Source organism: Pangasianodon hypophthalmus, chromosome 7 (assembly GCF_027358585.1).
Source record: "Pangasianodon hypophthalmus isolate fPanHyp1 chromosome 7, fPanHyp1.pri, whole genome shotgun sequence".
NCBI classification, from domain to species: Eukaryota; Metazoa; Chordata; class Actinopteri; order Siluriformes; family Pangasiidae; genus Pangasianodon; species Pangasianodon hypophthalmus.
The window spans coordinates 16662814-16690194 of record NC_069716.1 but is presented as its reverse complement, the minus strand read 5'-3'; the positions used below and the strand labels follow the sequence as shown (position 1 = coordinate 16690194).

Genomic DNA, 27381 nt, shown 5'->3' with positions numbered 1-27381 from the left:
GGAGAAAGAATGAACAGTAAGTCCACTGTCGAGCCCTTGAGGTCTTTAACCCTCAATTGCTTCATGACTGCATTCTGTCTCACCTACACATTGCTTCAATGAAACCATTTGCCAAATAAATAAATCTACTGAAAACACAATAAAAAGGCTTGATTATACAGAACAGAATAGATGAGTGAAATAATACTGCAATTTTCTTTTGCAAATTATACAAAGATGTGGATAATATTATTTATACCACAGGGTTGTTCAAATGGCCAGAAGGTGCTAATTAATTTTCTATACCAGCACGGTTCTGACAATAATGCTGGCTATAAGATGAGTGCAATTGTTCTAATATATTATCGTTGCTATAGTAACAAATTACACAGGGACATGTATGGTGGACTGTTAAAATGTGTGCAGTTGTTGAGTCTTCTGTAAGGAGACATTTATTTAACAATTCTTGGATATAGTTTCAGGTATCTATATCTGTAACTATAAATCCTTCATAAATAAAAAACTGCAGTCTTTCATAACTATAAGTTAACTGTTATAAGTTATGAGTAAACTGCAGCAAACTGCTGTGTTATAGGAAGAATACAAATCTTCAGGGAGTTTTTTGCTATAATATAACACACCGCACTGTTTTATTCCTTACTTAATTACTTTAAATTATAATGACCCAAATGCCTGATAAAGCAAAGACTACTTTAGCACAATGTCTTCATTTATTCTCTAGTTTAACATACTTCTCCTCAGTGATTGTTTGGCCGTTGCTCTTCATCTCTTCGACAATTATCTTCTCCTCTTCTGGTAGCAGGACTGGAGGGACACCGTCCTTACGCACAGCTATGATGGCATGAGCACAATGTGTCAAAGTAGTAGAATCTGTATCATTTCCAGAAATGCTAACATCACAGCCAGTAAGTACCTGTTGTGGTTTGGTGCAGGCTGGCTCCAGTACAGTAGGCTTCAATCACCTTCAGAATTTGGGCATCTTCTTCCAAAGCTGCAGTACCTGTTAATTTCAGCACCACAATCCACATCTGAGACTTAAACTTTCAGGGCTGCAATGGAAACTGATGGCCTAATCAATACCACAAAGAGAGACTCTTTCTCCACCTCGTTTTGTTTCTTGATTAACTAAAGCTTTATTCACCAGCATCCCACTTAACCTACTTTTTCTGAGCAAATATTCATCATCTGATGGTTTTCTCTCTGTCTTTCTCTTGTTCAGGAACTTCTTGATGGGTTTAGGGCTTTTGCTGGAATCCTGGAGAGACAAGGTGGCCGTGAGGAAGCAAAAGAATTAAGCAAACCCCAAAAAGAACACAAATTAACAGCATATGATTTACATGAAAGGTTGTATAGGGGAAAACAAGTTGCGATTAAGAACAATAAGATTATGTACAGACCTAATCAATGATTTTAAATAGATAGATAGATAGATAGATAGATAGATAGATAAAACATGTGTCATGTAAAATAAAATAGGTAATACTGCAATACTGACTGCCTGTCTCATCTGTATTATGCTTATTACATGACCACTTATCAAAGAAATCATCAACTTGACACTATTGTCTTAAAAATATTGAATATTACTGCTACAATTTTCTGACTCCATTGGAACTACGTAAACATTTAGACACTTGTATGATAGTGCAAACACTAGTAGACTAGCATATGTTAATGTTATATGTAAGTAGTCATGTAATAAAGAGCAAACATACAAGCAGCTTCTCATTTATTAACAAAACCAGTGCCCTAGGTGTGCGACAGTTTCTGAATCCACCGCAACACTAACCAGGATAGATCGGTTACTGAAGATGAAAAAAAAAGAATGAATGAATGTAATAGGACCCACCCATAGTGGTGGTCACACTCTTGATTTAATACTAACATTCGGATTAAATATAGAAAATATAGTCTCATGTCCACAGTCTGAAGCTATCTCAGATCATTACCTCATCTCATTTAAAATGTGTATTAATCATAGTATATGCACCTTGCCACGTCACCGTGTCAAACGTACGTTCACGTCAACAACTGCACAGAGTTTTATCAGTAATCTCCCAGATTTATCAACCATGATTGGATCACCGTCTGATCCCGAAGAACTTGACCAGGCAACTGAATGTTTAGAATCAACGTTCTGCAACTCACTAGATAAGGTAGCTCCACTTAAAAGAAAAATAATTAGGGAGAAAAAGCTAGCACCCTGGTATAGCGATCACACACGAACTTTAAAACAGACCACTCGAAAACTAGAACGTAAATGGCGTCAAACTAACTTGGTAGTATTTCAAATAGCATGGAAGGAGAGCCTATTGAGCTATAAGAAAGCTCTTAGTGCTGCTAGATCAATGTATCTCTCCACCCTAATTGAAGAAATAATCCTAGATTCTTATTTAATACTGTAGCAAAATTAACTAGGAATAAGACCACAATAGAAACACGCACACAATCATTATATAGCAGCGATGACTTCATGAATTTTTTCAATGGTAAAATTGAAAATATCAGGCTAGAAATTCAGACTATTAATTTAAAACCGGACAGTTCTATAACTAACCCTGTAGATGATAATATGATAATATTAGATAAACAACTACAACGCTTTAGTCCCCTTGAAGAGACTGAACTAATTTCACTAATTTCATCATCAAAATCATCAACCTGTATGCTAGATCCTTTACCTACTTGTTTCCTCAAACAGATAATTCCTGAAACAATCAAACCTCTTTTAAAGATAATCAATTCCTCCCTTAGCATTGGCTATGTACCTAAATCTTTTAAATTAGCAGTTATCAAGCCCCTGATTAAAAAACCTGACCTCAATCCCTGTCCACTGTCCAACTACAGGCCAATATCAAACCTCCCCTTTATTTCCAAGGTCCTTGAAAAGGTTGTAGCACAGCAGCTATGCTCATACTTACATAGGAATAACATTCATGAAATGTATCAGTCAGGATTTAGGCCTCATCATAGCACAGAGACAGCACTGGTAAAAGTTGTAAATGACTTACTACTGGCCTCTGATCAGGGTTGTGTCTCCTTGCTGGTGCTGCTTGACCTTAGTGCAGCTTTTGATACCATTGATCATGCTATTCTCCTCAATAGACTAGAAAATGTAGTAGGCATTAAGGGAACAGCCCTTTCCTGGCTCAGGTCTTATTTGACTGATCGTTATCAGTTTGTAAACGTAAATGGTGACTTCTCTTCTCATGCTAAGGTAAAGTTTGGTGTTCCGCAAGGCTCTGTTTTAGGCCCACTGCTCTTTTCTTTATATATGCTACCTCTGGGCAAAATTATTCGTAAGCATGGTATTAGCTTCCACTGTTACGCTGATGACACACAGTTGTATGTTTCAGCAAAGCCAGATGACAGACACCAGCTTAATAAAGTTGAGGAATGTGTAAAAGACATTAGAAACTGGATGCTTATTAACTTTCTCTTACTTAATTCTGACAAGACAGAAGTACTTGTACTAGGACCACATGCAGCTAGAAGTAAGCTTTCTGATTACATAATAACTCTGGATGACCTTTCTGTTTCATCATGTGCAGCAGTAAAAGACCTTGGTGTGATTATCGACTCTAGTCTTTCTTTTGAAGCTCATGTAGATAATATAACTAGGATTGCTTTCTTTCATCTCAGAAATATTGCTAAAATAAGAAATATATTGTCACTACACGATGCAGAAAAATTAGTTCATGCTTTTGTTACCTCTAGGTTGGATTATTGTAATGCCTTACTGTCTGGATGTTCCAGTAGATGCATAAACAAGCTCCAGTTAGTCCAGAATGCAGCAGCGAGAGTCCTTACTAGAACCAGAAGATATGACCACATCACCCCTATCTTATCCACACTGCATTGGCTCCCAATCAAATTTCGTATTGATTATAAAATACTACTATTGACCTATAAAGCACTAAATGGTCTCGCGCCACAGTACCTGAGCGAACTTTTGGTCTTTTATGATCCGTCACGCCTACTCAGATCAAAAGATGCAGGCTATTTGTTGGTACCTCGAATAATGCGGGCTACAGCTGGGGGTAGAGCTTTCTCATACAAAGCCCCACAGTTATGGAACAGCCTTCCACTTAGTGTTCGGGGCTCAGACACAGTCTCAGTGTTTAAGTCTAGGCTGAAAACATATTTGTTTAGTCAAGCCTTTTGTGAATAGTTTTCTTAGGTACAGGGGTAGGTCTGGAGGGTTTCACAGGCATAGAGTGTTGTGGTGAAATGGGATGTTTGGATGCTGTCGCCCCCCCACTCTCACACGTTCACTCAGGTTTGTCGACGGTGGAGTGGCTGGCTGCCTTATGTCCCAGGGTGCCCTCATGTCTGTGTTAGCTTCTGGCTCTCCCTTTCAGTTATGCTGTCATAGCTAGTCTTGCCGGAGTCCCTGCTTGCACTCTGCATGCAAAGTACATCGTGCTTAACCATTAGAGGACAAAAGCTCACCTAACAATCTCTTCCTTTCTCTCCATCTCTCTCTCTTCCTCACTCTCTGTCGAGCTACACATGCTACTTCTGAGATGCCAGTGATGCCAGTGATCCTGACCCCTTCTGCTCCTCCTCGCTGCCTGACCCATCCTGATGCCCTACTTCTGGTTGGAGTTCTCATCGGTTGAGTTCGCTCGCTGCTGCTGGGGGTGGCCCCATATGGACTGCCTGAAGAACTGTTTGGATTGCTGGGGATGGTGCCACCTGGGGGCTGTGGAGATGGCTTGGGGATCACATATGGGGAGCTGTACTGTAATGGCTTGGGACTGCGATTGCTGTAGTGGCTTTGGGGCTGCAGTTGCCACGAGCAGCTTCGTACTCAGGACTCCATCAGTGGACAGTGGATAGATTTTAACCAGCCGGACCTCTTGCAAATACTGTGATGAATTTATTGGTTGCACAATTGCACTATTTGTCCATATAGTACACAATAGAAGGGATTTATTTATAATTGCACTATCCGTTGCACCCAGATGAGGATGGGTTCCCTTTTGAGCCTGGTTCCTCTCAAGGTTTCTTCCTCATATCATCTCGGGGAGTTTTTCCTTGCCACCGTCGCCACTGGCTTGCTCATTAGGGATAAATTCACAGTGATAAATTTAAATATTTACAATATATTTTTGTGAATCCATTTATTTCTGTAAAGCTGCTTTGTGACAATGTCCATTGTTAAAAGCGCTATACAAATAAAATTGAATTGAATTGAAATTGAATTGAATGAATAAATGTCTCCACTTAGCTAGCTAATGTCAGAGCTCGTAGATTATAGTTACAGTTACAGATTATAGTTTAGTGTTAAAAAATTACTATAAAAGGAATCTATGTATTTCTATTGATGGTAGAGTGCGAAGGATAACTGGAACCTTTTTGGTAATGTTAACAAGCTATGCTGAGTAAGGACAAATTTTGGCACAATGCTATGACAGGTATACTATGATAAAATGAGTGCCTTCATTTTATCAACTGACCAATCAGAACATTAATCAGAACACCAAGTTTGCAATAAATGACAATAATAATTGGTATAATGTTTTAAAAATATTTTTTCAATATCTACTTACACTTAAATATACACTATATGGCCAAAAGTATGTGGACACCTGACCATCACTCCCAAACGTGGGTCTCCCCAAAACTGTTGCCACAAAGTTGGAAGCACACAATTGTATAGAATGTCTTTGTATGTTGTTGCATTAGTTTCCTTTCACCTCCTGCAAAACAACTGCAGCATGATCCATTTCCGCAAAGTCAACTAAGGGGCCCAAACCTGTTCCAGCATGACAATACCCCTGTGCACAAAGCCAGGTTCATAAAAACATGGTTTACCAAGATTGGAGTGGAAGAACTCAAGTGTCCTGCAGTGTACCCCCCTGAACACCTCTCGGTGAACTGGAACACTGACTGCATGCCAGACCTTCTCGCCCAACATCAGTGCCTGACCTCATTAATGCTCTTGTGGCTGAATGGATCCCCACAGCCATGCTCCAAAATCTAGTGGAAAGCCTTCCCCGAAGAGTGGAGGTTATTATAACAGCAACAGATTTAGGAGACTATTGTGTGATTGGTCAGGTGTCCACATCCATTTTGCAGTATAGTGTATAAAAGATTGCAACAAAAATAATTTTTATGAATTCCCGTAAAACCAGCCTCCTTTCCAACAGATGGTTAAATTGGGGTAAAGGAAACAGTTTTCCCCCCCCATTTTCTCCCTGTGGGACACACGAAACCAGCAGAATGCATCTTTTCGAATTGCTCCTCATGCCATATCATAACATACTTGGAGAAAAGTGCTATCCATCCCTTCTGCATTCATTAGCTCACAGACGTCCACAATTGGCTAGTGTCGCTGGGATTATGAATATGCCAGAGAGCATACCATCTCTCCCATCCAGAGAGCACGGCCAATTTTGCTCTCTTCAACTCCCAGCCACGGATGGCTGTGGCATGGACTCAGACTTTCGATCTCTGGATAGAGTGAACGCTTTTCTGTCTCACCACTTGGGAGCCCGGAACCAGGTTTTTTAAACATTACAGTTGCTGTATATGCACTGAATACAGTGCTGAATATGCAGGTCACACTACAAGCAGGGACAGTTAGTTTTTTGCTACTCAAGACAAACTGGTTGACAGCGATGTTTCCACCAATGTGCTTTTCTTTAAAATGTCACATAGAAATGCTCTAAAACAATTGTTATTAATTGCCAATACATGTAATGCAATATATGTCAATTTTCACAATAGTGTGGTTTGGACATCACATCATTTAGGAAGAAGATTTTGTAACAATAGATCATTTGCGACTTAAATTTGATCTCTGGATGGAAGCATGGCTCGTACCAGTCTTTGTTCACAGTGAAAAATTAAGTACATTTTCAAGCACTGAGCAGCATCTTACTTATTCAATATTACCTCATGAAATATAAGCAAATGACAAAAATATGACTAAAGCTAAAGCAAGCAGAGACTCAGCGCTCTCATTAAACGATAACTACAGGATATGTAATTTTGCGTGCGTTTACTTTCTGGGAGCCACATCACTCAGAATACCCATTTTGATTAATCATCTCTTACGCTTTTAACCAATTTGTTTGGCATGAAACTAAAACTATGCCCAAAGAAAACACATATTTTCCTGTTTGTTCTTTCTAGGTAAAAGGGGTTGGAAGCAAAAAGAATGGCAGTTCAAAGAATGCTTAAAGAAAGAGCAGTCTACGATATTTTGCACACAGGACACTGATCAGTGAAAGGATGCGGGAGGACACAAGACAAACGAACAAACAGGAAATGAGTGGTTTATAGGAACGAGAGAGAGAGAGAGAGAGAGAGAGAGAGAGAGAGAGAGAGAAAGAGAGAGAGAGGGAGAGAGAATAAAAAAAAACAATGAAGCATGGCTAAATTGTGCTGCAACACCAGAGCTAGCCAGGCATACAAGACACATAAAATTGACTGGTCTACTCTTACCTTCATGATATAAGACATCCTCTAAAGAAGCAGGAAATGAAGAGAGAAAGCGTATGAGAAAATGCATGAGAAAAAAAATGGAAGGGTCCAAAGAAACAAGATGAAGAGAACAGTGAGGGTTGAACATTTCTCTTGGGCCCTCAACCTGACAGATGTATACACATTCTATGTGTGTGCATTTCTCTAAATCAGAAAGTAACAACAAGGCAAGGCATCGGGATCTGTTAAGTACTGTATCAGGTCTTGCAAAACTACGTCAGATTCAACAAATCAGACAGCTTTGAGAAATATGATCTGCTCAGCATTTTGTTTTTCATGCAGTAGACCGCACGTGAAACTTGTGGTAAAAAGTATGGTAGGGGACCAGTCTCCACAATGATATTACAGCAATGTGCTCTCCACACTCAAATCTGTATTTGTTTGGGTAGGGGGCTGTACATGCTTCCTCTCGGGACCACTCAGCTGAGTCACAGACGTGCATTACGCTCCCACACGACTACTACTCGTCTGACTCACTGTTTTCCAAACACCAGTAAGGGTGGGTATATAAAAGCTTCTCACCTCTTTGTAGCCCAGGGCAGCAGAGGGTTTAAGTGGGGGAGCAGGTCTCAGGCAGCTCAGAGACCATGGCTTGGTGATCTTAGGCGGCTCCAGAGGGCAACGGTTGCCCGTGGATGTGCCAAAGCCCTGCATGTGGCTTGAATGGGACGGTGTACCCATGGCCTTGCCTTCTACATTCTGCCAGACAGAACCAACACAACTGATCATGATTAACATCCATCCAAAAAACACAATCATTTTTCTAGCCAATAGTAGAAGAGAACAGACACAATAGTTCCCCTTTTTCCATTCTCTGCAAAAAAAAAAAAAAAAAAAGGACTCTCACAGAAGCTCATACAAGCCTATTAGTGTTGAGAATGCTGCCACTGTTTATTGCGGAGGTGGCAGTGTGCGCCTGAAGGCTCATACCTTCAGGATGGTTCCTACTGGACTTCCACCTTTGGTAAAGGCATGCAAGTGCTCTAGCCATTCCTGCAGCTCCTGGGAACTACTGCAGAAAACTGTCATGCGCTCGATCATACCGCCTGCAAAACAACCGCAGCATGATCCATTTCCGCAAACTCAAATCATCCTTTCATATTGAAACACACAGAGTTGTCTTATAAAGCTACGACACACTCATAATTGCCAAAAAAACCCCACATTCTAGTGGGCTGAAACAAACCTCCAATCTCAAACGCATAATGACCGCTCTCTGAATCGTCTAAATGTTTGGTCACTGTGGTTCCCGAAAGCTGCAGCCTTCCCTGAGAAAAGAACACGGCTGAATACATATTGAACAAATGACGGCAGCCGATTCTAAAGGCTGATGATTATAAAGAGCTGATTTTCATTAAAATTGGAGCTGGGTATTATTCTACCTTAAAAAGAGTACACATTTACAGTTTATCCAGGAGTTAGTAAATGTACCTGATAGATGAAACCACTCATTCGTGGGCTGGCAGACAACATAATTAGCACATTAGGAAACAGCATGAAGTAGCGCTCCTCTTTGTCCTGGATAAATAAACATGTACACTCACATAAATTAAAAAAAAAGCTATTTAACATTTATACATTCACGTAATGTAATAAGAAATCCCAACAAAGGGAAGTGACACAGTCTGTTTAATCATACAGTTATACAGAACACACACAAACACAGAAATGCCCACACACAGGTTCTGTATCTAGACATGGATTTAAAATGGTAGTTGGATCTGCACTGAGTGTGCGTGATTAACAAACATCATACCTCACATTTAGTAAAACAAGACCTATTTCAGCTAAGCAAAGACAAAAGAGAGGGATTATATTTTAATATTCCACAAAGAAAGTGCAGCTTCTTCCTCTTTTATGGTTAACCTCTGCATGACACAATCTTGGCCTCCTGCACAGTTTGCATTTGACTTTCCATGCTTTGTATAGTGTGTTGGTTTTTTATGCTAATCATAGCATATTCTCAAAATAATGCAGAGGCTTTATATAGGAGCGGCTGCCCCTCAAAGTTTTTTTTCTTTCCAATAAACGTAGGAGGCAAATAGAAGTGTAGTCTGTCTTATGCATTTCAAATAGATAAGCCTTTACTGCTTGTTGCAGTTAAAGGTTTTATCTTCTGTTGAGCGGTGGGGTCTATTTATCAGATGTGCAGTCTATCTTGTGCCTAAAAAACACATAAAACTCCACTGACTGAATTATCTTCTGCTAGAGAATAGTCTATTCACGCAATGTCTGGTTCATTATATGCTTTTCAAGGAAATGAGAACTGTCAAAATAGCTTTCGCCAAAATACCAAACAAATCTATTCACCATCAGCAGCAGCACTATTTTTTTTTTATTAAGGTATTTTCCTAATGTTGAGCACTCACAGTCTATTTTCCTTTCCGGAAATAGATTCTTCTATGGTGTCCTTAAGTATTTGAGATACAGAATAAAAGAATATACAGCCAGTAGATGCATCTCCATGTTTATAACTGAATGGATATAAATTACAGATTGCTTTACACAACCAATTGAGAGTTTTAAATCAGTTTCTTGATAGATGTATAGATTGCAAAGATACTGTTGGCAATTGCAACCTCGAGATGTCTACGGTTGTGGTTCAATTTTGGCTCATTCCTCTAACCAAATATTCTTCAAGTCCACAAGGATATGAAGGTCCTTCTGATAGACTTGCAACTTCAAAACCTTCTATTCATTTTTATACAGATTCAAATCAGGAGATTGACTATGCCATGCAGGGCCTTCTTGAGTTATTTTGGCTATATGTTTGGAGTCATTGTCTTGTTGAAAAGTCCACTTCCCAGATTCAGTTTCTTGGCCGATGAGATTAAATTCCCCTCTAATATGTCCCAGTACATCACTCCATTCATGTTTCCTTCAGTGATGTGTAATGTCCCAGTACCGTTTACAGAGAAGCAGCCCCATGACATGATGCTCCCAACTCTGTACTTCACTCTGGGTATGGTGTTCTTGGGAACATATGCGAAAATCTTATTTCTCCAACCATAATGAGCTAAAATATTCCCAAAGAGTTGTTTTTTTGTGTTGACTGAGTATATTGTTCCCAAAGAGTTCTGATTTGTCTTAATGCATTTGGATGCACATCTCCGTGCTTCTTTTTTAACAGAGGAGTCTTGCACGGGGTGTAAGAACAGAGATGACTGTGCCTGCAGTTCACTGCTTATGTTCCGGATGCTTTCAGGCCATCCGACAACTCTTTTCAAGTGACTAATTCTCTCTTACATTCTTTATCATTAGTCTGAGAGCAGGTTGTGAAATATATAGTATATACATTTCCAGCAAGGCCAATTCTTATGTTTTTGCTATACACTGAAGACATTTGGGTTTGAGATCAAAAGATGAATTGAATGAGAGGAAAGAATTTCAGCTTTCATTTCCTGACATCTAGATGTGTTAAACAACTGCATCTTAAAATGGCACCTTTGGTGGCAGACCACCTGATAGTTAGGTGAGCAAAAGTATTGGAACAGATAGTCTTAAAGTAAATTAAAGTAAATAACAATATTTGGTTGCATATCCCTTGCTTGCAATAACTGCATCAAGCCGGTGACCCACTGACATCACCAAACTGTTGCGTTCTTCTTTGTGTTGCTTTTCCAGGCTTATACCACAGCCTGTTTCGGTTGTTGTTTGTTTTAGGTGTTTCTCCCTTTAGTCTTCTCTTCAGGAGTTGAAATGAATGCTTAACCTGGGTTAAGGTCTGGTGACTAACCTGGCGACTCTAAAACCTTTAACTTTCTCCCCTGATGAAGTCCTTTGTTGTGATGGAAGTGTGTTCTGGGTCAATGTCTTGCTGCATGATGAAGTTCTTCACAAATAGATTGGATGCATTTCTCTTTAAATTGGCAGACAGAATATTTCTGTAGACTTCTGAATTTATTCTGCTGCTACCATCATGAGTTACATCATCAATAAAGATTAGTGAGACCATTCCAGAAGCAGCCATGTAAACTCAAGCCATGACACTACCTCCACCATGCTTGACCAATGAGCTTGTATGTTCTGAATCATGAGCAGATCCTTTCTTTCTCTTGGCTTTTCCATCACTTTGGTAGTTTGCGTCTTGTGGTACGGCCTCTATTATTTCTGCTCTTGAAATGGTGGATTGTGATACCTTCACCCTTGCCCTGTGTAGGTTGTTGGTGATGTCACTGTCTTTTGTTGTTGGGGTTTTCTTCATAGCTCTCACAAAGATTCTGCCATCAACTGCTGCTGTTTACCTTGGCTGATCTGTTCCATGTTTGGTTGTTAGTACACCAATTTGACATTCCAAATTGTTGTATTGCTTTTCTCCCACAGACAGTTCTCTGGTCTTTATGTTGGTTTATCCTTTTTGCAGTCTTTACAGGCAAATCCAAGGGCTCAAACCAAGAGTAGTCATTCAGAGCTATTAAGTGTGTATACAATCAATCTAATAGGGCACACATGGGCAACAAGAAACACCTGTCAGTCACACATTCCAATATTTTTGATCACTTGAAAATGGGTGAGTTCAAACAAAAGATTTTCTAAGTTGTTTAACACATACAAATATGAAATATGTAAATATGTAAATATGAAAGCTGAAATTCTGATCTTTTATCTCATATTCAGCTTTTGATCCGAAACCAAATGTCTTTCATGTGTAGCAAAAACAAAAGAACTGGCTTTGCTGTTCCAAAACCTTTGGAGGATACTGTAAGTATACAACTGATTTATTTCACAAGGATCATGGCTCCCTTTCGTATATTTATCTTTATTTTAAGACGGCACGTGTACTGCTTGTGCTCTAAGTGTAAAGCAAATTATTCAATGTGGGAATTTGTTGACACAGTAGCTTGACATTTGAATGTGGCATCACAACAATGTGCAAACTTTGACAAAAGTAAAGCATCTGTGCAACCACATAACTGAGAAAAATAAACATGTGGCTTTTTTTTTTTAACACTCTGACACCTCCTGGGGGCCCTAGGCTGACCTAGCTTCCACCAGCATACAAAACACATCTATTCATCATCAGTAGCAAAAATATTTTTATTAAGGCATTTTTTATCCATAAATGGATGAATAGACAGATGAGAGACAAAGAGCTTGCAAAGCATGTATGGGATCTCACTGTCAAAAAGCATGATTCAGGAAAGGGCTACGAAAGAGTTTCCAAAACATTAGGTGTACCACTGAACACTGTGAAGGCCATCATCACCAAGTGGAGAAAATGGGGCATCACAGTGACATTACCAGGATCAGGATATCCCTCCAAAACTGAGGAAAGTTTATCAGGGAGGCTGCCAAGAGACCTGCAGCAGGAGTATCTCACAAGTACTCTGATAACAATCTCAGAGCACAAAATTCTTCACACGTCTGTGCTATGGGGTAGAGTGGCTAGATGGAAGCCCTTTCTCAAGAAAAAAACATCAAAGCCTTCTTACATTTTACAAATGTGCAAAAATGTGGCAAACTGTGTTATGGTGTGATGTGAGTAAAGTAGAAATTTTTGGGCATACTTCTAAAATACAGTTTATCACCAAAAGAACACCACACCCACAGTTAAGCATGGTGATGGGAGCATCATGCTATGTGGCTGCTTCTCTTCAGCTGGGACTAGTCAAGATAGAGGAATCATGAACAGCTCCAAATACAACCTATTGTGGCACAAATTGAAGGCGTCTGTTAGGCAGCTGAGGATAAAGAAAAATGTCACCTTCCAGCACGATACCGACCCAAAGCACAAATCTAAGAAGAAGATCACAGTTTTGGAATGGCCCAGTCAGAGCCCATATCTAAATCCCATCGTGGAATTACTGGAAGAGGGCTGTGCACAGGAGATCCCCTCCCAATCTAATAGAGCTGGAGCATTTTTGCAAGAAAGAGTGGAATTAATTTGCCAAATCAAGATGTGCTAAGTTGGTAGACAACTACCCAAAAAGACTGCCTGCTCTATTACAAGCAAAATGTGCTTTAACAAAGTATAACTTAAGGGGTGTGCCCACTTATGCAACCACATTAATTAAAGTTTTTTTCTTTTTTCCAAAAATATTTCTATTTGTTTTTCACTTGAATTTCATTGGTTGTTATATCATTAAAAGTGGAAAAGTAGAAAAAGTTCTGACATGATTTATCTTATCAAAAACCTGCAATTTTAACAGGAGTGTAGATTTTTATATCCACTGTCGACAGAGTATTTTTTTTATTGCGCCCTGGGGGAATTATTTTGTAACAGCAGCACAAGGCACATCAAATTATAAGGACACATACAATCAGACAGTAAGTAAAGAACACTATATGGCCAAAAGTATGTGGACTATGACATCCATATGTGCTTGTTGAACAATCACATTCCAAAGACATGGCATTAATATAGACTTGGCCCACTTTTCCCGCTCTTCCGGGAAGGCTTTCCACTAGATTTTGGAATGCTGCTGTGGGGATTTGCCCATTCAGCCACAAAAGCATTAGTGAGGCTGGGCACCGATTTTAGGAGAGGAGGCCTGGCATGCAGCCGGTGTTCTAACTCCCAACAATCCCAAAGGTGTTGAATGGGGTTAAGGTCAGGGCTCTGTGCAAACCATGTCTTTATGGACCTCGCTTTATGGGCCCCTTAGTTCCAGTGAAGGGAAATTGTAATGCTACAGCATACAAAGACATCTGTGGCAAAGGCGTGGGGAAGGCCCACATATGAGGGTCTTGGTCAGCCGTCCACATACTTTTGGCTGTAGAGTGTAAGTATGTGTAAAAAAAAAAAAATAAAATAAAATAATGAATAAGTAAAGTGACAACAGTGATCATAATATATAGCGATCCTTTTTTTGTCTGAAGGCATCTGTGTATGTTTATGCACTCTGTAATTTTATACTGATTTAATTAACTTAAGGTTTGTTTGTTACCTTTTGTCTTTATTTGAAAACGCCACTTCTAATGCTCATACAGTAGTATAAAGTGTATACATAAGTCCTCAGTTCTGGGAATTTGTTGAAGAAAAAAAAAAAACAGTGGCGTTGCACAACAACAATGTGCAAGCTTCGACAAAAGCAACATATCTGTGCAACCACATAACTGAGGAAAGTGAACATGTGGCTTTGTACTTTTTGACACCTAGACAACTCTAAGGAGCCCTTAGGCTGACCCACCCTTCCTTTTTCCTCACCTCACTGGAGCTGCTCTGCACGTGCACCTGGGACATGTAGGCCACTTGGCCGAGAGACTTGATGCTGTCTCCCTCCCAGCCACGCACTGGCTCGGACAGTATCTGCACCTCCAGGTCCTTTCGCTTGCGCAGTTCCTGGCACTGCATCTGAGGGAAACAGAGCCACTCAGTAAGAGTACACAGGATGACAAAAATACACACTGTTAGGGAGGGAGGTGTAAAATGTAGCTAGTGTAGAAATTATTGATAACTGTGCCAACAAATAATAAAAGTAGCTTGCACTGTGAACATAAGTTTTGAGTAACAGTAAGTAGTAAAACAGGATAGCAATTAGTTACACAAAAAGCCCGAAGAATGACATCAGCCAGGAAAATTATGCACCTAAATTCATGTTTCAGTCATGACAGAACCATGATATAACATTCAGGCAAATAAGGCAGATGATGTTCGAAAGGTGTAAAGAAAAAAAAAAAAAAAGAAAAAAAAAGAAAAGAAAAAAAAGGCATAGCTCTTTTACATATCAGATGAAGCTTTCGCATGTAGCTATTTTCTGTGTATTGCTGTGGGGGTAGACCTTGTCTATAGACAGCATGTTAAGCAGCAGTGTAGACTACTGAGAAAAGAAGGGAAATTCCCTGAAGAGGCAGGAAAATGTAACGAAGAAGAAAGTAAGGTGTTCCACAGAACACTCAGCTCAAAGCCATTTTTACAAAAATCAAATAATGCTGAGGTTAGACATAACCCCAATGAGGATTCTCTACAAGCAATAGGAATGACTCACTGAATCTTCTTTCCTACTTCAGAAGTTTTAAATCATATGGGAAAAGTAAAAAACTGCTTAGACCCAGTTAGTGAACACCTACATCTGGAACACAAACTCCCACTTTGCGGCTGTTTTTGGTAATCAACACTGGTCTCAGACTTACCATTTGCCAATAGCGTGTGCTAACATCCTACATAAGGTATAATGAATACTTCACAAAATCTGAAGGTTTTCTAATGGATGTATAAAAAATCAGGCCAGCTTTAAACTAAAAGTGGAATAAACAGTGAACAAGTGGAAGTTCACTTTGGTCTATTTTATCACACTGCTCTGGTAATGGAAAGTAACACATACACACACCCCAAACATCAAAAATACACAGTCCTCTGGGGTACACTTATTTACAGGCCAGAGCTCAATAATAGCTACATACCACAAGATTTTTAAAAGCAATGTTTGCTTTCAGAATGTCACTGTAGTCTGGATGGGCTTCCTGAAAGAAAAGAAAAAGAGATTGCTTAGGGGAAGCACAGCTAAAAGGGAAGCTTTTCAGTGGTTGGGGGTCCAGTTTTTACCTCTACATGTCTTTCCAGCTCTTGCAGCAGGGTGGGATATTTCTCCAGCCTCATGAAGGGCTTGCTCAAGCTGGTGGTCAGAGTCAAGATGCCTGGAGCACTGGCTCCCTGACTCTCCATGAACTTATCCAGCTCCTCACTGGCAAAAATAAACAGAAAATATAAAAATTCAAATGCTTTCATATATCTCTGATTGATTCTTGATTTTTCCATTACATTTCATGTTCAACACACAGTGCTCTCTTACAAGTTCACATGCATTATGAAATCATTTAGGCCAGTGTTTCCCAACCAAGTCTCTCCCAACTTCTAGCCCAAGTTAACCAAGCAGTCAGGAACCCTGAGTAGCTGCTGTCAGAGAGATCACATTGGTAAGGAATAGTGGAACTGTCTACACAAGGCCCCTAGGTGGAGCTCTAAATGGACTGGATTAATAATTTTGCATTTTAAGGAGCTGGGTATGCAGATGCATTTTCAACCAGCACAACAAAATTTGTGGCACACCCCAGCCTAATAAAGAAAGGCAGAAATGTATATTGAGAAATACAAAGTGAAATGAACATCGAAATGTCCAAGCAGAAACATCTCTAAATACATGAATAACAATTTTGCATGTAAATGTATACAGAAGCTACAGACAACAGGATCTAACCAGAAACTAACTTTTACAATGCTAAAACAGAGTCCAGATCCAAAGATTGCACCAAAAAGACAGGTGACCATAAATAAAGAGAGACAAAAAACAAGATAAAATGGTCCATACAGCATTCCATTCAAACGTTCAAAACGAAAATAAATAAAAATTTGGTTGCAAAAAAAAAAAATAATAATAATTGCAATGTACAGTAGTCTGTAAAATAAAACTAATGAAAACATCACTCAAACTTAATTAACTGAATTACTTTTTGATGAAAATATAAAACTGTACATATTTTTCACAATATATATAATTACTTATATTCTATATAATTACTCATAGTCTATATATCTACTATATATACTATACTATATTCTACTATATATCTACTATACATCTATGTGTGCCATAATGGGAAATGGGGCATATTCTTTTTCTTGAAATACCAACAAGGCTGTGACAGCATGCCTGAGGCAATACAGATTTGATTCAATGAAATTTCCTGTGAAACGTCTATTTCGAGCAGTGGCTTATGGCAAACGGTCTAAACATGACCTTTACATATACCTTACAAAATCAGAAGTGCTGAAACGAAGCATTTGTTTTGGTTAAGGTGAAAGACTGCTTTTAGAGTAAGGCAACCAAAGTAAGATGATTCATCACAACACATGCTTTCACTAAGTGTACGTGCTGTGGAAAACGCTGCAAAAATGCTGCAGCGTGAGATGCAATTTAAGCACACGCTCAATTTCTCCATCAGCAGAACCACATCTATAGATATCCTGTTGGGTTAGAGCCAACTTCCTGTTTTGCCTTGACAGTTTGCTGCTGAGTTTAGATTGACAAGTAGGCATGCAGGAAGTGTGTTACCCTCACCAAAAGTGTTAATTTCACATTTATATGCTACAAGGAACACCACGAAAGAAAAACTAGGTGAAAGTATGTTAATCAACAGCATTTAACTCTCATGGAGTACAAGACAAAAGCACACTGACACCTCCTGGTGGTAAATTGTTGCCATTCTACTCAAGCTTAAATACACTAGAGATGCTGTACACTAGAGATGGAATGCTATTAAAAGAAACTATATTCTTATTTCAAAGAGGATTACACTAAAATGATGTATAACACTAGAGTGGCAGTAATTTTTAGTAATTTTATTTAATGATGATGTATATATCAGTGCTTGTGGTAAATTATTTTTACCACCAGTAGTAATGCTTGGTAATTTTATTTAATGATGATGTATATAATCAGTGCTGGTGGTAAATTATTTGGTTAGGAAAACACCTAGATTTTTAATTAATATATTTTTTTAAAAAAAAACCACAGAGCCTTCAGTACCAATATGATTATTTCAGATATTCCTGATTATAGAATTCCAGCATATTGGTATACCTCACACCCGTTCTGTACATTATACACATCAAATTAGAAAAGTTTTACTGGTTTTGGATTCAACATTTTGCAAATATTGTATTCATTATAATGAGTTTTCAGACCAGAAAATATCAAGAATGGTTAAGTTAGGTGATCACTTCTGTTCTCAAAACTTTCCACTGTACTGAAAAACTGAAACAAAGATAACCCTGATGCCCAAATTACTCTCGTCTACTTAGCTGCGACTAACCTGTGGTCAGTGAGTACGGCCACTGCAGAAGGGTGGCTGGAGCAGTAAGACAGGTACAACATTCGGATCTGGCACATCATGTTCATGTAACAGCCGCCGAGGCGCTGCTGGCCTTCAGGCATCCTGAGACACACACATGGGAGAAAGATGAATAGATTTTGGTATCTGTATACAGATCTTCACTTCTGCTGTTCGCTGGCAATGTTCAGAGTTCCAAACTGCAGCTTGGTGTTTGCCCTCTCCAACACCCACTACTCCAGGATCTCTTGGTGCTTTACTACTGACACTGTGCCAGGGCCGGTGTCTAATACTCAGCCATTCTACCGCTGAAGAGCCGGTTCTCTGTATGCAAAAAGAGTTTGGTTCTGGCATCAAATCCTGATATCCTGGAACAGAGGAGCCAGTTGTCTCATTCTGTCACTATGAGCTCAACTCAAGCTTTTGTGATTTTATAAGTGCCTTTAAACATATATAAACATGTTGCCATAAATCAATGGTTCAGTGAAAATGCAACCCCTATAATGGTCAAGGACGAGGACAAACAGTAGGAAAAAAAAAAAACAGTGAGGCAGACAGAACAAAAATGCAGGCAGACAGTAAAGAAAGCAGGCTAAAGCTGGTACTTTGCTAGTCTGGAAACTTTTCAGACTAGCCAAAGCCAATTCTACAATCAACTACACAAGGGTATGCTGGGAATAGTTTTTTTTTTCTTTTTCTTTTCCTTTAATGGACTGTTATCACTTTGATATCACTTTGATATCACTTTGCATGTAGCAGAGAAGTGTGTGCAAAACATTATCCCACTTAACCCATTTTTAATCCCACTCCCCCCCTCTCCCATGCTGTGGGTTGCACATCACTATCCAGTCCCGCTCATCTCGTTTCATATTAATTTCGTATATCTGAATTACTGTATATACACGTCACATTAAATAATTTTTTTGTGATGTATTTAATAATTAATTTTTTTTTCTTAGTTTGAACTTCCTAGTTTGGTTTGCCTTCAAAAAAACATTCAATTATAAATTAAAGGTGATGGTTTTGAGTTTTTATAAAATCAAAACCCTAAATCCAAATCTCAAAAATTCAAATTTCAAAAACATAGATTTTTATGTAAACTAGGCTGAATGTGAACCATCCGGGATTCTTTTTTTGACAAAAAGAGAAGTTTTTATATTGTACTTAAATAGCTAGTTTTCTACAGTGATGTTAAACAGGTAATGGTTTGTATATGCCCAGAATAACTATTTACGTAACATTCTAGCTAGGTAGGCTAGGCTAACATTAACTTACTGGCAATCTTTAGCTGGCTACCAGCCAAGGTTATCTGCTTAATAAGAATTCAGCTACTTCAGTAGAATATAAAAACTTTATATTTTGTTTTGACTCCACGTCTCTTCCCATCATATCACTGATGTGAGTGTGACAAAGTTTGACCACTCTAAAAGTATCTACTTTTCCCAGGGAATCCCAGATGCCTTACATTTGGCCTAACATACATAAAAGCTGTATTTTTAAGATTTGTATTTAGGGTTATGTTAAAAGGAAATCTTACCCCTAGCAAGTTCAAACTTGGAAAAAAACACTGGCAAAAATATGGCATTTACCATTTAGGAATTACAGCCATTTTAAAAAAAGTACATCCATTTTCAGGGGCTCAAAGGTATTTGGACAATTGACTGACAAGAAGTTAATTGACCAGGCGCAATCCATTCCCTCGTTACATCAAGACAAATGAAGCAGATAAAAGGTTTGGAGTTGATACCAGGTATTGAGTTGGCATTTGGCAGCTGTTCGACTGGAGCTACCAATAACAAGGAGATCTCAATGCAAGTGAAGGAGGCCATCATTAGGCTGAAAAAACAACATAAATCTATAAGAGAGATAGCAAAAACCTTAGGTGTGGCCAAATCAACAGTTGGGTACATTCTTAAAAAGAAAGAAAGTACTGGTGAGCTCAACAACATCGAAAGGTCTGGAAGATCACGGAAGACAACTAAAGTGGTGGATCGCAGAATCCTTTCCTTGGTGAAGAAAAACCCCTTCACAACATCAACAGAAGTCAAAAATACTCTGGAGAAGGTAGGAGTATCATTGTAAAATCTACAATCAAGAGACACCTTCATGAATGTAAACCACTGGTAACATTCAAGAACAGGAAAGCCAGATTAGACTTTGCCAGAAAACATCTAAAAAAGCCTCCCACGTTCTGGAATAAGATTCTTTGGACTGATGAAACCAAGATTAACTTGTACCAGAACAATGGGAAGAGAAAAGTATGGCGAAAGAAAGGAACAGCTCATGATCCAAAGTATACCACATCATGTGTGAAACATGGTGGAGGAAGTGTTATGGCACGGGCATGTATAGCTGCCAATGGAACGGGCTCACTGGTGTTTACTGATGATGTGACTGCTGACAGAAGCAGCAAGATGAATTCTGAGGTGTATAGGGCTATACTCTCTGCTCACATTCAGCCAAATGCTACAAAAGTGATAGGATGCCGCTTCACAGTGCAGGTGGATAATGACCCTAAACATACTGCGAAAGCAAGTCAAGACTTTTTGAAGGCAAAGAAATGGAATATTCTTCAATGGCCAAGTCAGTCGCCTGATCTCAAACCAATAAAGCATGCTTTTCACTTACTGAAGACAAGACTGAAGGCAGAAAGACCCACAAACAAGCAGCAACTGAAGGTGGCTGCAGTGAAGGCCTGGCAAAGCATCTCAAGGGAGGAAAGAATTTGAGGCAATCATTGACTGCAAAGGATTTTCATCCAAGTATTAAAGTTATGGTTATATTTACAATTATGTCCAAATACCTTTGAGCCCCTGAAAATGGAGGTACTTTGTTGAAAACAGCTGTAATTCCTAAATAATAAATGCCATATTTTTGTTTTATTTCAAATCCATTGTGGTGGTGTATAAAGGCAAAATCACAAAAACTCTGTCATTGTCCAAATACTTCCGGACCTGACTGTATGTGTGTGTGTGTGTGTGTGTGTGTGTGTGTGTGTGTGTGTATATATATATATATATATATATATATACACATATATATATAAATATATATATGCGTGTGTGTGTGTGTATATATATATATATATATATATATATACACACACACACACACACACACATTCATACACACATTCATATTCAGGTTCCAAACTCCATTAAGCTGAACATGGTGGAAAAACCTCTAAGATGCTGCTGGAGACATTGCATCCTCTGTCCATTGGCCCATTATAGCCTGATTACATTAAATATACATAACAGCTTAATATCAATCAACACAGATGGCTATTCCAAACATACGATGAGGTACGAGTATGACAATCTGGCAGTACAATATTATGCATGATTAATGTTTATGTCAAAACTCACTTGCTACATTCCTCCAAAGCGGCACAGAGTCCCTGTTGGAAAGTGAGTACCTCCTCCAAGTTCCCACATAAACTGCTGCTCTCTGCACTTGAAACCCTGCACAGTGAACACACAGAGTTTTCACTGACAATCCTCAAATGGTAAACAGATTACATATAGGCATATGACAATAACTGGCTTTATACCATAGCATTGCTGAATTCTCGAATGTGATTGGTCAGAAGGTGTTGATTAATTTTCTATAACAGCACACAGGATTGTGTTAATGCCCTCTTTCTATTACATTACTGTTTCTATAGGAACACCACACAGAGGAATTTGTATAGTGGACTCTCTAAATGCATGGGTTTAAAAAGCAGGTGTAATCACCGATATGCTACAGTGTTTTTGTGAGGAGACTTATTTAGCATTTTTGGAAGGAGTCACCAGTGTCAGTGTTTTAAAACAGTCAGAGCTAAAGCTGTAATGCTACGTTTTCTGACACTGGAAAGTGTTGTTTAAAAACAAAAATCTTTTTTTATGCAAGGGGTGTGAACGTTAATAAAATATTTATCATGGCCCTTGACCCTCCTCTGCAGGGTGCTTTCTTGGGACATTCCATGCCCTTGCTATCAGCCTAACATGCGGAATCATCCTCTCCTCACGCCACTGATTCAAAGTTCTCTTGCTCACTGCCCATTTCCTCTCTATCATTTTTCTCTCATGTTCCTCTCTGTCTTTCTTTGCTTTACCATTTGATTCTCAAATATAATACAATTTTAATTGTTATGTATTATAATAATTTTTAAAAATACTTCCACAAGTATTGTATTATATAGTAATTATTCATTACTTTAAAGATGACTTTTAATTTTTAAAAAGAGCATTCACCTATATAAACCCTCTTCAAATGACTTGATTGGCTGTCCCAGTTTACCAATATGTTATTGTTAAAGTGGGACAGAAGGGAAAAAAATGCTCCCAGTAAAAACACTAGAAATAATTAAAATTAATTTCTAGAGTTTCTGCTACACTTTTACATTGCACTTTCACATATGTAACATTTACAAACCCTTAATCAAACCAGTGTCATTTCACTTAACATTGATTCCCACTATCCTAGTTTTGAAATGAAGTATGCCGCTCCTCCTGAAAGGCTTGTCTTGGTAACAAATAACAAACTGTATTTTTTTTTTTGAGTTAATAACTTCAAGAGAGAGAGAAAAAGAGAGGCTGGTGAGGGAACGACTGTTTATAGCTGCTATGATGTAAGTGACAACAGGGACTAACATGTTTTGTCGACGTTAAATGTAACTACAAACGTTACTAAATAAATAAAGATTAGCCTTGCCAAATTGCTTTGATATAATAGGAACACAACACTTTGGAATGTGCTATTATGGGAAAATTCCACTGTGTGAGCAGTAACTGTGTGTCAGGCCAGATCACACCACCCCATCACTGATTATTTTCCTAAAACCGCATGCCCTGTCATGTTTTATTTATTTATTACATATACTAGACTTCCTAATATAGTCAATACCCTCAAGTTCCATTCAGGAGTCAGCTGCCCAGATAGACAGCATGATAAAAGCTGAGATAAAAGCTGTCCCATTAAAAGGAATCTTATTTTACAAAAGAAAAGACAAGGCACCATTAAATACATACATGTCAGTGAAGACAAATCCCCAATTCTTTTCCCAGGATGTTCCATGACACTAATTTCCTTCTGGTTTGATAAACAGCCAAATTTGTGTTAGACAGTTTAGTTAGCTGTTTTAGAAGGAAACGTTAAACCTTTTAAAAAAACTTGCCAAAGTAACCAGCAAGCAATTGATTATGAGTAAAGAAATGTAACATGCACAGTGCACTAGACTTTATTATATATAATGACACTGATCCAAAAGAAACAAGTCCAGATAAATGTGCAGCAATTTTTAAATATAACCTTCAACAGATAGTAAAAAAGTTAGTGAAGTGAAGTGAAGTGACTTGTGGCCAAGTAGGGTGACCCATACTCGGAATTTGTGCTCTGCATTTAACCCATCCAAGTGCACCCACACAGTAGTGAACACAAACACACACAGTGAACACACACCCGGAGCAGTGGGCAGCCTTTTTTTGCTGCGGCGCCCGGGGAGCAGTTGGGGGTTCGGTGCCTTGCTCAAGGGTCTCACCTCAGTCGTGGTATTGAGGGTGGAAGAGAGCGCTGGTCATTCACTCCCCCCACCTACAATCCCTGCCGGACCCGAGACTCGAACCCACAACCTTCAGGTTCACCTTCGGGTTGCAAGTCCGACTCTCCATCCATTAGGCCACGACTGCCCCAAAAGTTACATATTAAATGGTGTGATCTCTTAGTAACTTCTTGCTTACTTGTCACTGCCCTGTAGAGGTCGCAGGTAGCAGGTAAGAACCGTCTGGAGCTCTTTTACAAACTCCCGCTCGTGCTCCAGGATGTCTTGCACCACCTAAGACACAACCACAACAACATCACAAGCATGTGGTCTTTCCCCAGAAGCCTGTAACTCTTTTGACGTGAACTTATATGCGGATAAAATCAGACTTGCTCATTCAGTTGAGGGAACTCACCACACTGTAGTAGTTTTTGGTCAGCTGTGGAACATCAAACCCCTTCACTGCTTTCGGGGAGATTGGTTTCTCTGAAGAGAGGAAAAGAAAAAAACATGCAGAATGAAGAAGTTTTGAAAAAAAATAAAACATTTCTGACTAACACAATCAATTGCACTCAATATTCTTATTAATGAATACTATTATAATTCATAGCAATAATATTAGTAATAGCATCAAAGAGTCAAAGCATTCTTGCATTTATGTTCATCAGTGTTCTGTCACTACAATACCCAGCATGCATTGTGCAAACTTGTCATTCAGATATTGGGAATCTTCATGACAAACAGAATTAATGGTATAGCACTTGTGTGAAAGAACTAATCATAGTATAGAGACCAGATATGTCAGAAAAAAAGAAATAGAAAAAATTAATGCTCCACTGAAATATGACTTGTTGCACAATGCCTGCTGTACACCACTTGCTGCAGGATGATTGCAACGTGCAACATACATGGTGAGCTAAACACCAACATGTGTTACCAAAGTGATACCAGAGTGTTATTAGTTGTTTCTTCGAGAAAAAAAAAAGTTGCACAGCTTTGCAAAAAGCGCTCAGGCAATCAGAAAGGAGAAAAATGATACTGTTGTACTTCAGAGTTATCTATCTACACACACACTGGACACCAGAGACGAGCTACACACTGCAAATAAATGACTCAGCAAGTGAAAATATCTTGAATATAGTGGAATTTATTTTCTATATTTCATATTTTATCTATAAGATTACAATACACCACATATAAGATTATTAAGCCTATTTCTAGAGTTTTTTTTCCTCATTTCAAGCTTGAATTTTTCTTATTCTGTTGCCAGATAGTTTTGCTTATTACAAACAGTTATTTCTAGAAAGAAGGAAAATTATCTGCCAATAGAAAAAGAGACTGTAAGGCTTGAAATTATTAAGTGTCTAGAGATGTACACATTGGTCTTATATTTGTTATATACTAGTTTCATAATAAGATATTAGATACCTTTTTCCTTTATTCAGAATATCTTCACATTTTTTGCAGTGTATCTTTATCTCTCATCCTCAAAGAACAGAATTGGAGCTGAGCTAAACTAAGGTAACTTGCTAAATATAGTTTTGGCCTGAAGCATTATTTTATTTTATTTTTTTTAAATACAAACATGAATCAGGTGCTTAATTCAATTTATTTAGAAAGCCTGATTATATTATTTGCTTCCCTTTTGGTTTTCAAGACTAACAAGGTTTTAATTTTAACTTTGCCTGCCCTTTTCTATGCCACAGTTCTGCATCCATGTACTCTGGCTCAAACAAGTATTGTCCAATAATTAAGAAAATACATTAAAACAATTATACAATCATAATCAGCCCGTGGACCTTTTTGGAGAACTGTACCAGAGACACACGGTACCTTAATGCAGGGTTGTAATGACAAATGTGTGATGCACATGACCTTGGTTTGAAAGACTGACCATGAAGGATTTTGGATACAAGTTTGGAATAACAGACTGAACATGACCTCTCATATTGGACTGGGTTACTTACCACATGGTTTGACCTCTCGGACATAGTTGCTGGGGAACCAGCCAGTCTTGCCATTGAGTGTCCCCTCCCACCATCCGCCCTCCTCTTGCCGGGTGACATGGATCAGCTCGCCTTTGCTGAATGACAGCTCGTCCTCGTTGTTCTGCTTGAAGTTAAAGCGCGCCTTCACCACCAGCTGGCCACCTGCTCCATTTTCTGACATCTCCTGCATCCAGTGGCACACAGATTGGTGTATGTTTAGAAATATAGGCTATTACTGAGACCTTCAGTTTCATGAGCCAGGCTCTCTTACACTGGTCCGAGGTCTTACCACTGCTTTTGATTGTCTCCGCAAGGATTTGGACTTTGAGATGGATGATGACGAGGTTGACAAATTAGGAGCAGAGGAGCTGGACTGTGGACATGGCCTCTCAGTACCACGATCTAGCAAGAGGGAGAGGGAGAGAAGGGGGAGAGAGGGGAGAGAGAGAGAGAGCGAGAGAGAGAGAGAGAGAGAAGACAAAAACGTAATAATTATATTCTGTCCATGAAGAGGCAGTATTCAGAGTACAGTTAGTTCATCATTTTTACAAGAATGCTTTTATTCACACCCCTTAAAAAAAAGATGACACTGTTAATATTAACTCTAAAGCATACTGTGACTGAGGTGTTAGATGAGTCTTTTCAAAATGTATTCTGTAATAATATATTACTTGTTTAATGTATTTTATTAAATATGTTACTGAATACATTTAAGACTGTGTATTCAGCCTTTATATTTACAAGATAAGTAAGCAGATCAGTGCTGAGCATTTTTTCATGACAAAATAAATAACTGCACAGCCTGCATGTCTTTAACCTCAGAGAATGAATCATTTGTCATTTTCCGAATAAAAATGTACTCCTTTGTTTTTTTTATTATAAATGCAGCCAGCAGAAACATGATTATTTCTGTTTGAATATTTCTATTTTGATAAACATGATTATTCATTTCAGTTCATTTCACTAGAAAATCCAATGTTAAATATGCTAAAAATCCAATAACATTTGATTTTATTTAGCTTACAATGGTTAAACAGTATGTCCTTCATAAAGGTTTACATGATATCTGAGTAGTAAAATGATGCTTTGTAGCCATTTACAGTTATACTTCAGGTCTGTTTAGCCCCAATATACTCAGACAGTCTCTTCACATGAGCTGTATTCATACCACACTTTCCACAATTCTCTCATTTCCTCTACTCTGTTTGTCCACATCCTTTAGGTACCAGTAATGGATCTATACGACTGAAAGAACTGAAAGACTGAAATCAAACATTTTACACACAGGCACTTCCAAAAACACTCTGCATATCAGAAGTCACAGTCCTGCTTTCAAGCTTTCAGCCCTGACAGCCTCAATCTGGACTGCATGCTGATAATGAATAAAGCAGTGCTCTGTCCGTTACATTTGTTTTCTGTGTTCTGAGGCTGTCGATGGCAAGGCCATTCTGTTTCATATTTTGAACAGAACGCTGCTCTGCAGGGACCATCATGCCTCCAGATTACCTCTCCGTTTCACATAGTGCTGCCCTCCACCTGCTCTGACTACACAATCAGGGTAGAATAGGCTTCTGAACACCTCAATCTCCAGACCAGTGTGTGGTA

The 27381-nt window shown here is 38.7% G+C and overlaps 1 protein-coding gene across 3 annotated transcripts in view; it reads right to left on the bottom strand.

The window, feature by feature from the left end:
• arhgef6 (Rac/Cdc42 guanine nucleotide exchange factor (GEF) 6) overlaps window positions 1-27381 on the bottom strand; it is a 40218-nt gene that overhangs the window by 3717 nt on the left and 9120 nt on the right. Inside the window, exons 4-20 of one of the 3 annotated variants that reach the window (XM_026917408.3) lie at window positions 26066-26178; window positions 25756-25960; window positions 24204-24274; window positions 23988-24082; window positions 21633-21728; window positions 18247-18369; window positions 15980-16118; window positions 15838-15897; window positions 14642-14788; window positions 8926-9012; window positions 8681-8762; window positions 8425-8540; window positions 8017-8193; window positions 7456-7476; window positions 1162-1255; window positions 914-1000; window positions 732-831 (exon numbers count right to left, since the gene is read on the bottom strand). In XM_026917408.3, coding sequence (XP_026773209.1) covers window positions 732-831; window positions 914-1000; window positions 1162-1255; window positions 7456-7476; window positions 8017-8193; window positions 8425-8540; window positions 8681-8762; window positions 8926-9012; window positions 14642-14788; window positions 15838-15897; window positions 15980-16118; window positions 18247-18369; window positions 21633-21728; window positions 23988-24082; window positions 24204-24274; window positions 25756-25960; window positions 26066-26178 — 1813 coding nt within the window. Of the gene's footprint in view, window positions 1-731; window positions 832-913; window positions 1001-1161; window positions 1256-6189; window positions 7228-7455; window positions 7477-8016; window positions 8194-8424; window positions 8541-8680; window positions 8763-8925; window positions 9013-14641; window positions 14789-15837; window positions 15898-15979; window positions 16119-18246; window positions 18370-21632; window positions 21729-23987; window positions 24083-24203; window positions 24275-25755; window positions 25961-26065; window positions 26179-27381 lie in introns of those variants that run through there. The other 2 variants (XM_026917409.3, XM_053235265.1) reach the window with 2 other exon arrangements.